We start from the raw sequence: 15,236 nt of genomic DNA, 5'->3' as shown, positions 1-15,236 counted from the left end.
GACGTGACAAAAGTTTTCCGAGTGCATAGCAATTTTTTTCACGTCTTGCACACCGTGCTAGGCTTTCAGAATGACTTGAATTCTGAATTTTTGCTTACTATAGTAAAACCACTTTTGAAACTACTTGTATCTAGAATCTTCCAGATCCTTACCCAAACACCAGTTCCTCAGCGGTGACGGAGACGAAGGGCTTGGCTCGGTCCCGGTACGTGAGCGCCAGCCCCGACACCAGCAAGTTGAACAGGAAGCCGGCCAGGTTCGGGGAGAACGATGTTACCGTCTGAAAAATACATAGGTACATGTGAGACGAAAACGGTACAATGAAGATGCGGTTAAAGTTCACAGCTTTGAGTTTCAGCAGGCCTTACGCACACCCAAAAACTTGCAATACTCTTCTTAATTTTTTTGAACTAACCTCCCAATACCCACTACCTGTACGTCTAACACAGGATTCGATACTATTTTTGAAACTACACAAACATAAATATGGAAAAAGAACAGTATCGTTAACTGTCACTGTCAAAATGTAAGGCAAATTTGTTAGTTCCAAAAGTGATAATATTTGTTTTTTCCATATGTTTGTTTAGTTTCGAAAATAGTATCAAATCCTGTGATAGACGTACTGGAATGTAAAAGCAAATGTGGATTTTGGATTCATGGTAAGTAGGTACCTACCAGTGGGTAATTGGGACGTAGGTTCTAATAAAATGAAATTAATAAGAAGATGGCGTAAAACGTGACAGTTCTGAAAAATAAAACCGCTTTGAAACGGAAGTTATGGTTTTTTTCAATTGGTAGCGCTAGTTGTTCTTGCGTTGACCCTTAAGTAAGTTTTTTTTTCAGTTAGCTGCGCTAGCTAGCCCTACAAACGCCCTTATATAACTTTATCAATAGTATATAGTTACCAATAAAGGAATATTAGGCACGATCAGCTTCTGGTTCTTGTCAACAGACATCTCTGGCACGAAGCGCAGGATCTTGTTGTGCTGGTAGGTCACCGTGTCGTTGTCGTGGAACTTTATGTTTACTTTCTCCATGTCCTCTCTGGAACAAACGGGTTAAATAAATAAATATAAAGAAGAAAACGTTTGATGGATACACTGACAACAACAAAAAATCTGAAAATGATACAAAACAACAACAAAACACACAAAATAATACAGTACAAAACGAACTAAGTAAACGAAACAAACAAAGGTTGCTGTCCAGAGCGTCAAAAGTCACCATACATTATAGATCGTAGGGAGTAGGGATATCTCACACACGACCATCGGACCCGAAGGCTGATATACCTTCACGAGCAATGTTAAAGTTTCAGTGAAAATAGCATCAAATTAGTAGTTGACGACCGAATGGCGTAGTGGTTAGTGACCCTGACTACTGAGCCGAAGGTCCCGGGTTCGATTCCCGGCTGGGACAGATATTTGTTTAAACACAGATATTTGTCCTCGGGTCTTGGGTGTTGATATTTATATTTAGTATCTATCTATCTATGTATTTGTGTAGATATATCAGCTGTCCGACACCCATAACACAGGTTCTGCCTAGCTTGGGGTCGGATGGCCGTGTGTGAGATGTCCCCACATATTTATTTATTAGTCCTAAACGGAAAAGGCGACCTTAATGACGCGTACGATGCCGAAAGGTGAAAGGTTACCTTTATATTTAAGTACATATTATTATTTGATTTATAGTTACATTCGCATAGAAAGAAAATCTAGTATTACGAGTTTTTGGTGTTATAAATACCAGTAAGTATATGGTAGTATATTTATTTATTTATTTATTTATTTAATACTTTATTGCACAAATATAACATAAGTGTACAAAAGGTGGACTTAATGCTAAAAGCATTTTCTACCAGCCAACCTACAGGAGGTACAAGAAAACAAGTAGAAAGGTGCAAAAAAAAAAAAAAAAAAATTAAACAGGAAAAACTAAATATAGTCACTAGATAATTAAATTAATAGAAATTGACCTGGCTTTGGCTATAAAGAGCGTTTCATCAAATAAAACATAAGAAACAAATAAAATCTAACCTTACTCCAATGTAATAAGGGTTTTGACAGATACATTATTCGGTGAAACGGTTTCTACCAATAGCGGATCTACCCTGTGTGAACTTGACCCTAAATTAATCAGATATATATGAATCTTAAGTAGGGTAAACCAGTATTTATGTATGATATAATGTAACGATTATAAATAGATGTCTTGGCCATTGAATGAAAGGAAGTCTCTTTCTTAAATGGCATTTTAAGCCCCCATTGAAAGGTTCTAGAGACGAGTTAGTTGTATGTTTAATTAGTTACACAATATACTTATATGTACTATGATATGTACTTATGTATGTAAGTATAACTGTTATCCTAATCCTAATCCTAATCCTAACTAATATTATAAATGTGAAAGTAACTGTGTCTGTCTGTCTGTCTGTCTGTCTGTCTGTTACTCTTTCACGCCAAAACTACTGAACGGATTTGAATGAAATTTGGTAGACATACGGTCTAGACCCTGGGAAAAAACATAGGCTACTTTTTATCCCGGAATTCCCACGGGAAAACTTTTTAAGGCGAAGCGAAGCGCGCGGGAACAGCTAGTGTAGCTAATGATGAACCAATTCGAATGAGTTTTTGTAGACGAGGTGACTTAAAGTAGCTAGGCACAATATAAGCCGGTTCAGCCAGTATACATAATAATAATAATAATGTAGTAACAAGCTATACTTAATTTTAATGCCATCGTTAAATGGCATCCCTGAAAATTCACAACAGAGGGGCGAGCATAGGATTCGATATTATTTTCGAATCTACACGAAGGGTCGCTTAATTTTACCAAACACAAAACGTATTTAAATCAAATTGTAAATACATTTTGTACTAACTGACAGACGTATGACAGGCTACTAAATACGTTTAGCGTTTGGTGAAATTCCACCTAACATGGACAAAACAAATGCCACTTTTGGAACTAACAAATTTGCCTTACATTTTGACAGTGACATTTGACGATACGCAACGTAAACGGAGGTTTCGAATCCTGTGCTCGGGCAACTCATAACATAATTGATAACTGGCTACACTACTACTGCTATCACTACGGTGAAAAACGCTAGTTCAGCTACCATACCACCACCGACACATTAGCAATTAACAATCCAAAGGCAGCGTCGGTGGCTTATCAAATCTGACGCAATTGGAATGGATCTGACAGATGTTTGACAAGTGAGTGAAGGTGCTAACCCCAGCTCTGCGCCCTGAGTGTGAGTTTTTTCACCTATCGAGAAGTGAAATCGAAACGCAAATTTATATGGCGCGGGAGACACGCCACCTAGCGGTAAGTAGCTGTACTAGCTCCGCGCCATACAAATCTGCGTTTTCGATTTCACTTCTCGATAGGTGAAAAAACTCACACAGTGTTTGTCACCAACATGTTAAGATGACCATCATCCATAGGGCTTCTAAGAAAATACGTGCATAAACAAAATGACTCCTGCCCTTCTGTATGTCAGAGTGGATTTCCCATATCAAAGTGTGCAATTGCAGCGTAAGATAAAGCAATTAGATAAAACTGTAGCAGTTATGACCTAATCCGCTGCGACCTAGACCTTGCCACAGCCTAGGTCATAAGTTATAAGGCCAGAACACACAGCCTCGCTGGGTTTTATACCGCGTTATTGTCAACACGCAACGCAACGCAAGGCTTGGGTATAAAATATGTCTCTCTTAGTGGTTTTATGATGCATCATCGTCATTATCATCAGGCATTTCCAAGGTGTGCCAAAATGCTGTAATCCACATGTTATAATCCCCTACGAAAAATAAGGGTTTTCTAAGTTTAATTTGTCTAAGGTAACCTGGTAAAGTAGCTTCCAAACAACTGCACTGATTTTCGATGTGTTTTTTGGATCATAGGTAACCCAGTACCCCGAGAGTTCTTAGCCATATTTTATCAAAATCGGCTTATCCCGAATCTGCGTTGTTCTATGATTGGGACCTTACCAATGGAATAAGGTATACGTGACTACAGTCACACACGCACATTATAATCACTACACGATAAACCTATAATATAACATTTTTAAGGTAGATAATCACCCGAACTGGAATATTCTTCTCGTTTCCGCCTTGGACATATCTACGCATTGGTGGTGTTTAGGCCTATATAACCATCGGTAACGGCAAGGATAAAAAATCAATGCAATCTGCCTACCACTACTTCCTCCGTTGGAGTTATAAACACCGAACATGAGCAATTCACAATCCATAAGCAGTTGCCTGCCTGTTAAATCTGACGTAACTTGAATAGATCTGACTGATATTTGACAGGCTAGCTGTTTAGGATTGTTAATTCCTAAAGTGCCGGTAGTCGAGCGTCCGTAGTCGAGCGGGCCTCAGTGATCGTAACTGATCGCTGAGGTTAAGCAATAACTGACACGGTCAGCCATTGGATGGGTGACCAATTTCAAGTGGTGCCTTTCTGGACGCTTCCGTGCTTCGGACGGCACGTTAAGCCGTGGGTCCCGGTTGTAGCTTCGGCAGCAGTCGTTAAGCCTAGTCAGAGGCCTTCGGGCGGCTTAAAAACATCTGACAGTCGGATTGCCGGAACCACAACAACAACAACTCTCTCAGCACAAGCTTGCTTGTGTTGGGGTTCACCAACCCGCACTAGGCCAGCGTGGTGGACTAGGCCTAAAACCCTTCTTTCATTGGAAGGAGACCCGTGCCCCCTGGGGACGTAATGGGTCGTGATGATGGATCCGGTAGGTATATTTAAAAAACCCATATAATCTCTACTCACCTGTACACAAACGGGCCGACCTCCTGCAGCCGCGGCCGCTCCCCGTGCTCCATGAAGCCCTGGGGGTTCGTCACGTTGAAGATGTACACCTTCGTCAGCCGCGTCACGCCGGGCCGCTGCCAGTAGCTGTAGCTTAGAGAGCCGTTCCAGAGTTTAAGTTCCTGGGGAGGGGATAGAATGAGATAAGATGGGGAAGAGAATATAATTTTGAGAATAAGCTGGGGATCAGGATATAATAATATGATTTTAAGATATTCTGTTCAATAACTTTAATTTGTGGGGACGAGAATATAATTTTGAGATAAGCTGGAGAAGATCCTAAAATAATTTTAATCGAACCATAGCTTTAGATTTTTAGTTAGGTAGTCTGACATTAGGAGTACTTATAAGTATAAAGGTTCCAGTCGAGCGAGCCAGGAGCATAGAATAGAATAAACCTAAATGGTACTGAAAAACTGGTTGAACTTACCCTAAATATAATATAATCGAGCCATGGCACAAATGACAGGATGATGCCTAGCACCACCGTACACACGCTGAACATGATCACCGCTAATCGACCTGAAACAAACAAAAATTTTTTTTTTTAATATTAATTTTATTAAGTTTTGATTCCTGTAAATTTTGTGAATATAACAAAAAGTTGGTTTTGCTACTCGACGGTAGATGGCGCTAAACGGTTTATTTGCCAAAATTCGGTTTCTTGTATCATACCAACTGAGCCATTCAATCTATTAATTCGGTTTCTTAACAGTAAGTAGTTGTAATGCACCTAAAACAATAAAATAGTCTTATGTAAGTACCTTATAGGTATAAATTTGGCCAAATCCTGACTTCTCTGCACCTATTCTATCCGAGCTTATTGCACTACCGAATAAGTCTTGTAACTCTCTACACAACACCAAAGGTTAACTGGAAGAGAATGATATAAATCATTAAGTTCGTCTACGTAGGTACACATTTATAAGTGTGCATTATAGAGTTTAATTCTCATCATCACAGTCACGTCACATCTCGGGTCTCCTTTCAACGTAGGGAAACTTGGCCTAGTCCACCGCGCTGGCCCAGTGCGGTTTGGTGGACCAAATTTTATTATAAATAAATAAATAACAAATATAATACATATACAATACAATATAACATATATATAATACATATTAATAAACGCTTTTCAGATAAGCGTCCACCTCTCGGCACCACCTCTTTTTATTTTTTTATTAGTATTTGTTTTATTATTTGTTTTATTATTTTTTTTGTGTTGTTTCCGTGTGTGTGTGAAATAAATGTATTTTCTTTCTTTCTTTCTTCTTTCTATTATTTGTATAGAAATTCACAAATTCATCTTCATCAGCATTGCCGACGCTGTTTCTCCATACATTTAGCACAATCCGTTTGGTCTAACATATGCGATACCGATAGATAGACGCTTACCTTAAAAGGGATAATTCGTTAATTGGATGAAAATGCCTACTAGATTGTCACGTTTTAACCCATTGCATTATATTTGTCACGTGTTCTATAATCAAGCCTCTATTTTTATCCTAAGATCTGTAGTAACTACTTGGTTAAGTATAAGGAAAAAATATAATTACCACACTACAACTATGTCGATACAGTTTCGCTATAACAATTAAAAACGACATTCATATTTATGCTATGACAAGAATAGTTGTGTTATAAGGGTTATAAATTATTGATTAATAAATAAAATTAGTAGTTTAATGTTAATAAAGGCCTGTACAATACAAGGTACGTTTGTTAGACCTCAATTTGTGTAACGTGAAACATTTTCCTGTGACATTTTGCTATTTTAATATGTCGGAGCTTGCTATACTGTAAATATACTACAAATAGGACTCTATATTTAGTTCTTCCTGTTTCAATTTTTTTGCACCTTTTTACTTGATTTCTTGTACCTCCTGTAGGCTGGCTGGTAGAAAATGCTTTTTGCATTAAGTTCACCTTTTGTACAGTTATGTTATATTTGTGCAATAAAGTATAATGTCCTCCTAGCCGAATTTCGACCACGGCGGCCAATCTCAATTGAGATCAGCCATCTACGCAGGAGTAGATTATAGTGCCCAAGTGTGTGCGCAGTACACAGGAGCACTCTCTGTTCCATCACTCTCATAGCCCAATGGGACGGATTGACCGACACGACTGGAGAGAGCTAGGCGCAGGACTGACTGCTTTACATGCCCATCCGACAGCATGGATCGTTTCACTGTTTCGGACATCAGGTGATCAGCCTTCTATGTCCTAACCAAACTTAGAACCACAATTTAGAAACACAAATTGATGGTTCCACCCGGGAATCGAACCCGGGACCTCTGGGTCATGAAGCGAAGCTTCTACCACTAGACCACAGAGGCAATAAAGTATAATAAATAAATAATAGGGCTAACTAGCACCACCATTTAAAAAATAATCGTAATTTATGTTTAAAAGCGTTTTTCTCAAAACTGCTACGTAAATATGTTCGTCATGCCAATTCATATTTTTAGACACCACCACCTTATACTTAAAATACCTAGAATCTAGTTGTTTTCAGGGCCCTGAGTGCGAGTTTTTTCACCTATCGAGAAGTGAAATCGAAACGCAAATTTGTATGGCGCGGGAGACACGCCACCTAGCGGTAAGTAGCTGTACTAGCTCCGCGCCATACAAATATGCGTTTTCGATTTCACTTCTCGATAGGTGAAAAAACTCGCACGAGATCGTTTGATAAGACCACACTTTTGAACAATAATTGGGTTAAAACGTTTTGGTATCTACAATTTAGTTTGACTGTAGGTAAGCGTGCCAAAACTCACGGTGTTATTTAACCTCCATCGAAAGAAGGGGTGCTATAAGTGTGATGCGTTTATCCATGGTTTGCAAGTGAAGATTTACTCAGTGTACTTGTGCAATAATGGCAGTGACAGTTGGTCAGTCCCCAAGTGGTTCTGATGAGTAATTTCCGTTAATTTTAGTGAGATTGTGCTCATTTTCTTTTCCGCCATTTTGCAAACACGCATTGATGTTGTTAGAATGTCCAAGATGTTGAGAAAGTCAAGTCTTTTGACACTTTAAGGAATTTTTGATAAACTCGCGAGTAAGGTAAAAGTTCCAGTGACAATAGCACTAAGGCCCGGGTCTCCTATTTACGCCGTAGATCGCGTCCAGCGTCACGCCGTAGGCCGCGTCACGATGCTCACTATAGAAATGTACTGATGCGGTCTCCCTCACACGCCGACGTTGGCGCGTAGATGTAGTGAGCATCGTGACGCGGCCTACGGCGTGACGCTGGACGCGACCTACGGCGTAAATAGGAGACCCGGGCCTAAATTACTTTGGAAAGCTAGCGCCAACGTCTGCAATATTGAAAAGTATACATTTAACAGCGCATCAAAACCAAATAAAAACGTAAAAATAATGTTCAAATTTGAAATGAAATGCTTAAAAAATTTAGTCATTTTCGGTGTCCGTATCAGTCAGGACTTTCTCATTGTTCGCGAGTGTAGTTGGCGTAGTAATTAGTAGTAAGTAAGTAATTTTCAGACATTATAGATGTCTAGACGGCCGAATGGCGTAGTGGTTAGTGAAGCTGACTACTTAGCCGATGGTCCCGGGTTCGATTCCCGGCTGGGGCAGATATTTGTTTAAACACAGTTATTTGTTCTCGGGTCTTGGATGTGCCCGTAAAATGTTATTACATTGGGACTATCATAACACTCTGGCGAAAAGTGGGTGCAGCAATGCACCTCTGCCTACCCCGCAAGGGAGTACATTAGTACAAGGCGTGAGTGCGTGTGTTTTTTTAAATGTGAGAAAAACGCTAGTTCCAAAATCCTAATGTCCCTCGTCTGTACAGGGGGGTCATTCTACATGACGAAGTTTCGGAGCGGTGCTGCACGAGCCACGACTCTATCTCGTTGTATTAAACGTGCCGATTGCACGACAGCTCTCGTTCGTTCGTTTTTCGTCAGTATAGAGTAACCCTCGAGAGTCGTATACGGGTCGTTTAGCGGTTAACATTATTACACTGATCATGATTATGATTGCAGAAACGCGCCGCAATAATGGCCGCCTGCGGTTTCGTATCAGAAAAACGCGTTGGAAAAAATCTAGAGTTCCGTTAGAAAAATCCGTGAACTTAGAGAAAAAATACAACATACGTAGGTACTTACAAACATACATAATATACTCACGACTGTAATCCCGGAAGGGGTAGTCAGAGATGCCAAACGAGACATCAGCTTTTCACTGTACATAATTTGTACCCACGTGATAGGTTGCGAGCTATGGAGAAGCAAAATAGTATTTTTTGCGAGTTTCCAAAAGTCAATGTTGCTCAGGATGACTCCCTGCCTGGGTCACCCCCTTTCGGCTTAGTATAACATTTTGCAACACCTTTATAAGGTACTAGCTGGCCCCGCGCGCTTCGCTTCGCCTTAAAAAGTTTTCCCGTGGGAATTCCGGGATAAAAAGTAGCCTATGTTCTTTCCCAGGGTCTAGACCGTATGTATACCAAATTTCATTCAAATCCGTTCAGTAGTTTTGGCGTGAAAGAGTAACAGACAGACAGACACAGTTACTTTCGCATTTATAATAATACTAGCTGTCCCCGCGCGCTTCGCTTCGCCTTAAAAAGTTTTCCCGTGGGAATTCCGGGATAAAAAGTAGCCTATGTTCTTTCCCAGGGTCTAGACCATATGTATACCAAATTTCATTCAAATCCGTTCAGTAGTTTTGGCGTGAAAGAGTAACAGACAGACAGACAGACAGACAGACAGACACAGTTACTTTCGCATTTATAATATTAGTTAGGATAGCTGTTCCCGCGAGCTTCGCTTCGCCTTAAAAAGTTTTCCCGTGGGAATTCCGGGATAAAAAGTAGCCTATGTTCTTTCCCAGGGTCTAGACCGTATGTATACCAAATTTCATTCAAATCCGTTCAGTAGTTTTGGCGTGAAAGAGTAACAGACAGACAGACAGACAGACAGACAGACACAGTTATAAGTTAGGATGTTTGCCACTCCCTGTATTTTAAGGTAAGCATATTATTTTTGTAGTTCCATTGTTTTAATTATTTTAGGATTTCAGCAAGTAGGCTTAAATAGCGTGCCACTAACACTGATAAAATTCACTCCGGACCTTAGTTTCCCGAGTATGGTATGAGGCCTAAAAGTCTAGTGTCCTATTTTAGCTTAGGCCCGGGTCTCCTATTTATGCCGCAGGTCGCGTCCAGCGTCACGCCGTAGGCCGCGTCACGATGCTCACTACGTCTACGCGCCAACGTCGGCGTGTGAGGGAGACCGCATCAGTACATTACTATAGTGAGCATCGTGACGCGGCCTACGGCGTGACGCTGGACTCGACCTGCGGCGTAAATAGGAGACCAAGGCCTTAGCCACAGCATTGACTTTTCCTTGACATTTTCACGTGTCTACACTTTTCTAATAATTGTCGTCAGACAGCAGGAAAATAGTATTTAATGACTGATTAGATATCAAACATAAGCGCTTAGGTGTACCTAGGTCTCAGATTAATCCTTACCTCATTTATGTACTAGGTTCTTATCTAGGTAATCATTTAACACAAAAAAACTATTTTATTTTTTTTACGGATAAAAATGACAGGCAAAAGGACAGTTGATAATGTCACTCAACCTTTCGTTAAATAATTAAATTATGACTAGGGCCTGGAACGACCTAGTCTTATACGTTTTATAAAATATATAAGGTGAGTATTATATTAAATTTTGGACTAAGTTTGCGCGTTGTAGTTTTGAAATACGTAGGCAAGTTTTTTATAGTGTAATAATACTTTGAACCTACCTAAACAGACTTGGTTTATACTTACTTAACTAGAGAAAGCACATACCACATTCATAATATTTTAAGTATACCTACATACAATACTTAGAAAGTAAAAAATACATACATGCAGGTATAAAAAGGGAAAGCAGTTTATAGTCGTTGCTAAGTAATTTCTGTAGAACCCCGCACACTCTGACATTCTAACTTCGCTTTATAAAAAAAGATAATAAGTGTATTACTAAAACAAACATTTTATTCATGAATAGAATAACTATCTGGTACAGTCGACCACATAAATATGTATAGGAGATCCCATGAGTACCTAAAGTACACTTACGAGCAATTAAAAGAAACCACTGACAAAATGCCGACACCCAATTTTTTTAAACATTTCATTTTAAATTCGAACACAATGATGTCGATTCTGAAGGCAGAAATTCTAATTTTAACGCTGTCAAACTAAAAAATTTGCTAGCATAAAATGACATTTACGGAAACAATCACAGAGTCGAATTTTAAACAAAGAAATTAAGGTTTTGACAGCTCTAAATTTAGAATTTCTGCCTTCAGAATCGACATCAATATCTACGTTTTTAGCTGGTAATATGCTGATGCGCTGTTAAATGTACTTCAATATTGCAGACGGCGTCATTAGGCTAGCCTTTTCCGTTTAGAAGTAATTTTGAGCTTTTGTCACTGGAACATTTCATTGCTTCATCACGACCCATTACGTCCCCACTGCTGGGGCACGGGTCTCCTTCCAATGAAGGAAGGGTTTAGGCCTAGTCCCCCACGCTGGCCTAGTGCGGGTTGGTGGACCCCAACACAAGCAAGCTTGTGCTGAGAGAGTTGTCGGGTAAGTGGGCCACCCGACTGTCAGATTTCATTGCTTGCGAGTGTAATAAATAAAAAAATACCAATACCTATGAAGTATGACATCTTGCAAAGGCAACATTATATCATACTAATTAATATTCCTCATAGTCATCCACTAGGAAGTTATCAACAATAGTTTAGTATCAAATATTGACCACTCATGCGTCCTTCATACGTTGACTAGTTAACTTGGAATAACTTAGTTTAGAGGTTAACTAGTATCTTAATACCAATTGACACAGTCAATTGAGATGACAAAACGGTGCAGCGGTTAATGTGGCCAAGTCTCTGGTTTGAATCCCGACCGGGTACATTATTTGAACAAATATCTACCTTTCTTTTCCGATCTTGGTTGAACATAGACAATTCCATTAATATTTATTTTTCCTTTGGAAACAAACAAATTAGAAATAAAATGTATGGATCTGAGAGCTGTCATCGGACTAAGGGTGCTTACAATATAGAGAATCGGATTCCCTGTATCTACCTAACCTGATTATGCGAAAGCGCTCATGAGATTAAAAAATCCGGGAAATGCTCCTTGATAGTAGATACGGGGAACCCGAATCTCTATGTAAGCTGTAAGCACCCTAATGCTATATTTCCATTGACGATATATTTTACAAATATAGTGCCACAAACTTATCTGTTCCGGTGACAGCTCAAATAAATCTCTAATATTTCTTAATTCTATAAGATTTTAAGTTTGTTCGTATTGTTATTTCGCTCTTGCGGTTATAATAAACCCATCTAATGTTTTAAAATATACAATTCATTAGTAAATAATGAGATATGGATCAATTTAGTTCGCTGTCACCGGAACAGATAAGTTTGTGGCACTATAATAGTTATGTTAAAAAAACAAAAACAAGCATAGCTTTCAGCCTGTAACCTAGAACTTGACACTACGAAGGTCAGAATTAAAAAGTTTTGACGTCAAACCCAAAAAGTTAACCTTAGGAAAAATCCGTAGGTATCAATATTTACTTAAACTCAAAATGTGGACTGCCTTGAGACACATTTCAATAATAAAAAAAACAAACATTACCGGTATTTAACTAAGGTTATTTGGGAGAAATTGTTTTCCGCATCTTGGAGTTGTAAACAAAACTCTGACGCAATTTGAGGTTATTCGTAAGGGTGATGCCCCATTGGTGCGTTGCGGTGGGTTGCGTCGTGTCGCGTCATATCAAAGGAACGGTCAATAAAAATAGGTGATAGCGACGACGACGCAAAGCACCAATGGGGCTTCACCCTAAATAACTCAAGTAAACGACATAGTTTTAATGTAATAGGCAGGTCGTATATGATGCAGAACCGATGACCAGGTGCTGGGGTAAACACAGGTTGCCTGGAAGAGGTCGCTTTTAACTGAAAGGCCGCCTATTAAACTAAAGAGCAGAGCGGTGGTAGCTCAGTCGGGTAAGCGCCCGCTTCTCACGCCAGAGATGCGGGTTCGAATCCCGCCGCGGACACGTTGTACCAATGACAATTCCAGAGAATAGATGTTCATTGTTCATGATAGGAATATAAATAATGCACGATTATTTGTTCATTATGACTTTATGATTCAGAATTTTATATAGCCTTTATTAGATTATGATGAAAATTATGTTTCTGAAGTAATAAGTACCTATAAACATAATAACCTCAATAATTAGTTGACAAGCTATTAGGAAAATTACGAATTAATCATCGTCCTTACTGAACAGATAATCCTGACGATGAAAAATTAATACCTGTTTCCTTATTTACAAGAAAACTGTGTTAGTTTTAAATAAAACATCAAATAAGTAGTTTATTTTCTTTAGAAACGTGACGCTTATTGTTATGGGTTTTCCCACATTACGAGTAGCTTACGATTTAACCATGACTGTGTCATCTGGTTTAAGTTTTAATGTGTTAGTTGTGAATGTTACGTATACATAATTTTGAGTATAAATTTAAATTGTGACGTCAGAAAACCACAAACCTAAGCTTTCCACTGAGATAAAACTGACCCCTTAGCATGAATTTACATCGTGAACGTGACGTGAAATTAGTCGATGAATTTTGTAGGGAAATTTTAGTTCTGCTACCGACCGCCAGGGGCGCTGTTCATATTTTCATACAAAATTACTCGATGAATTCTACTTCACGTTCTCGATGAAAATTCATGCTAAGGGGTCTGTTATACAGGGTGTTACAAAACTGGTATTCTAAGCCGATAGGGGGTAACGTATTCTTTTAACATACTGTATAAAAAAAACAGTTTTCCTAATTCTTACAACACTACCAATAAGTACATAGTTATAACATATAAAGTCAATATTATCTACAAATAAGTAGGAAGCTTGAGAACTCCCATTGTCTATTCGCCTATTCAATATTTTATAAGGAATAGTTGATGAATTGCCAATCTTTAATATTATACAGAGTGTTGTAACTGTGGAATAGCAAACCAACTCAACTTGTCATTCTGAACAAACTTATTTTGTAGAGCTTTTGAAAATTCGTAAATAAAATCTATACAGGATGTTGCAAAAAGGGTATACTAAGCCGAAACCAGCATTATGTGTAGCATGTTATATCTAGTGGGCTTAGATTTAACATGCTGCACATGCTGGTTTCGGCTTGGATGTGCCCGTAAAATGGCAATAGGCCCGCCCCCTATTACATTGGGACTAACATAACACTCTGGCGAAAAGTGGGTGCAGCAATGCACCTCTGCCTACCCCGCAAGGGAGTAAATTAGTACAAGGCGTGAGTGCGTGTTTTTTTTTTTTTTGCAACACCCTGTATACTACTAAAAGTTCACGTGACAAAACGTGATAGATTCAAATTTAAATTCAGGGTTAATCAAAGCGGAGAGATATCAAGTTATTTTTATAACAATCATATACTTACTAATCTAGATTTGATACAATATTATGATGCCGCGGTTACATAATTTATGATAATTATCATCAGTATAGGAACAGGGTATTGAAAATATCGACAACTCTCTCAGCTAAAGCTTGTTTGTGTTGGGGTCCACCAACCCGCACTAGGCCAGCTTGGTGGACTAGGCCTAAACCCTTCCTTCTAGGTTCTGATGATAATAAAACGTTAAAGATGTATGTAAGTGGATGTTTATGGATATTTTATGTTCGTTTCTCTTTCACGGCAAAACAGCTGGACCATTTTTTATGAAATTTGTCATTTTGTAAGCTGTCTCCCGGGACAAAGTCATAGGAAATATTTGTCTGTCTCCCCAGTTGGTTGTCTCAGCAATAAAAAAATAGGTAGGTAAGTACTAATTCAATAAATGTTTAAAAAATATGCTTAAAACTAAATAACACAGCACCGAACCCACTATATTCTGCTTACTCTACAGATGTTCCCATTGTATGACATAGTTCTCAACGTCACAGATTTTATGTATGTGTGTATGTATTTATGTGTGTTCTTGATCCACTATCTTGCGACATTCAATCTAAGATCGATAGGTGTATTAAGTTACTTAATTTGACCTTATTATTGTAATCTCCATTTGTCTCCGTGGAAAAATAGAAAGCTCTGTTTTGTAGGTACTAATTGCGCTATTGTTTCGTACTTTTTTTGCTTTGGAAATGTGAAATTTGCGTCTGTTTATGTGTCTGTCGGTGCAGCAATGCACCTCTGCCTACCCCGCAAGGGAGTACAAGTACAAGGTGTGAGTGTTTATAAATATTTATATTACATTATATTTGTCTGTTCGGAATAAAATTGTTATGTTAATTTATAACCTTCGATATAAAT

At 38.7% G+C, this 15,236-nt stretch overlaps 1 protein-coding gene across 1 annotated transcript in view; it reads right to left on the bottom strand.

Moving 5' to 3' along the window:
* The window catches only part of LOC105393137 (scavenger receptor class B member 1), a 103,973-nt gene that overhangs the window by 6,772 nt on the left and 81,965 nt on the right, over nucleotides 1-15,236 (bottom strand). The window contains exons 4-7 of the mRNA XM_038121528.2: nucleotides 5,270-5,361; nucleotides 4,801-4,961; nucleotides 906-1,044; nucleotides 153-280 (exon numbers count right to left, since the gene is read on the bottom strand). Of these exons, the coding sequence (XP_037977456.2) occupies nucleotides 153-280; nucleotides 906-1,044; nucleotides 4,801-4,961; nucleotides 5,270-5,361 (520 nt within the window). The remainder of the gene's footprint in view (nucleotides 1-152; nucleotides 281-905; nucleotides 1,045-4,800; nucleotides 4,962-5,269; nucleotides 5,362-15,236) is intronic.

The sequence above is a fragment of the Plutella xylostella genome, chromosome 30 (genome assembly GCF_932276165.1).
Source record: "Plutella xylostella chromosome 30, ilPluXylo3.1, whole genome shotgun sequence".
NCBI classification, from domain to species: domain Eukaryota; kingdom Metazoa; phylum Arthropoda; class Insecta; order Lepidoptera; family Plutellidae; genus Plutella; species Plutella xylostella.
Note: the sequence above shows the minus strand (reverse complement) of the source record. Positions and strands in the feature narration are given on the sequence as shown.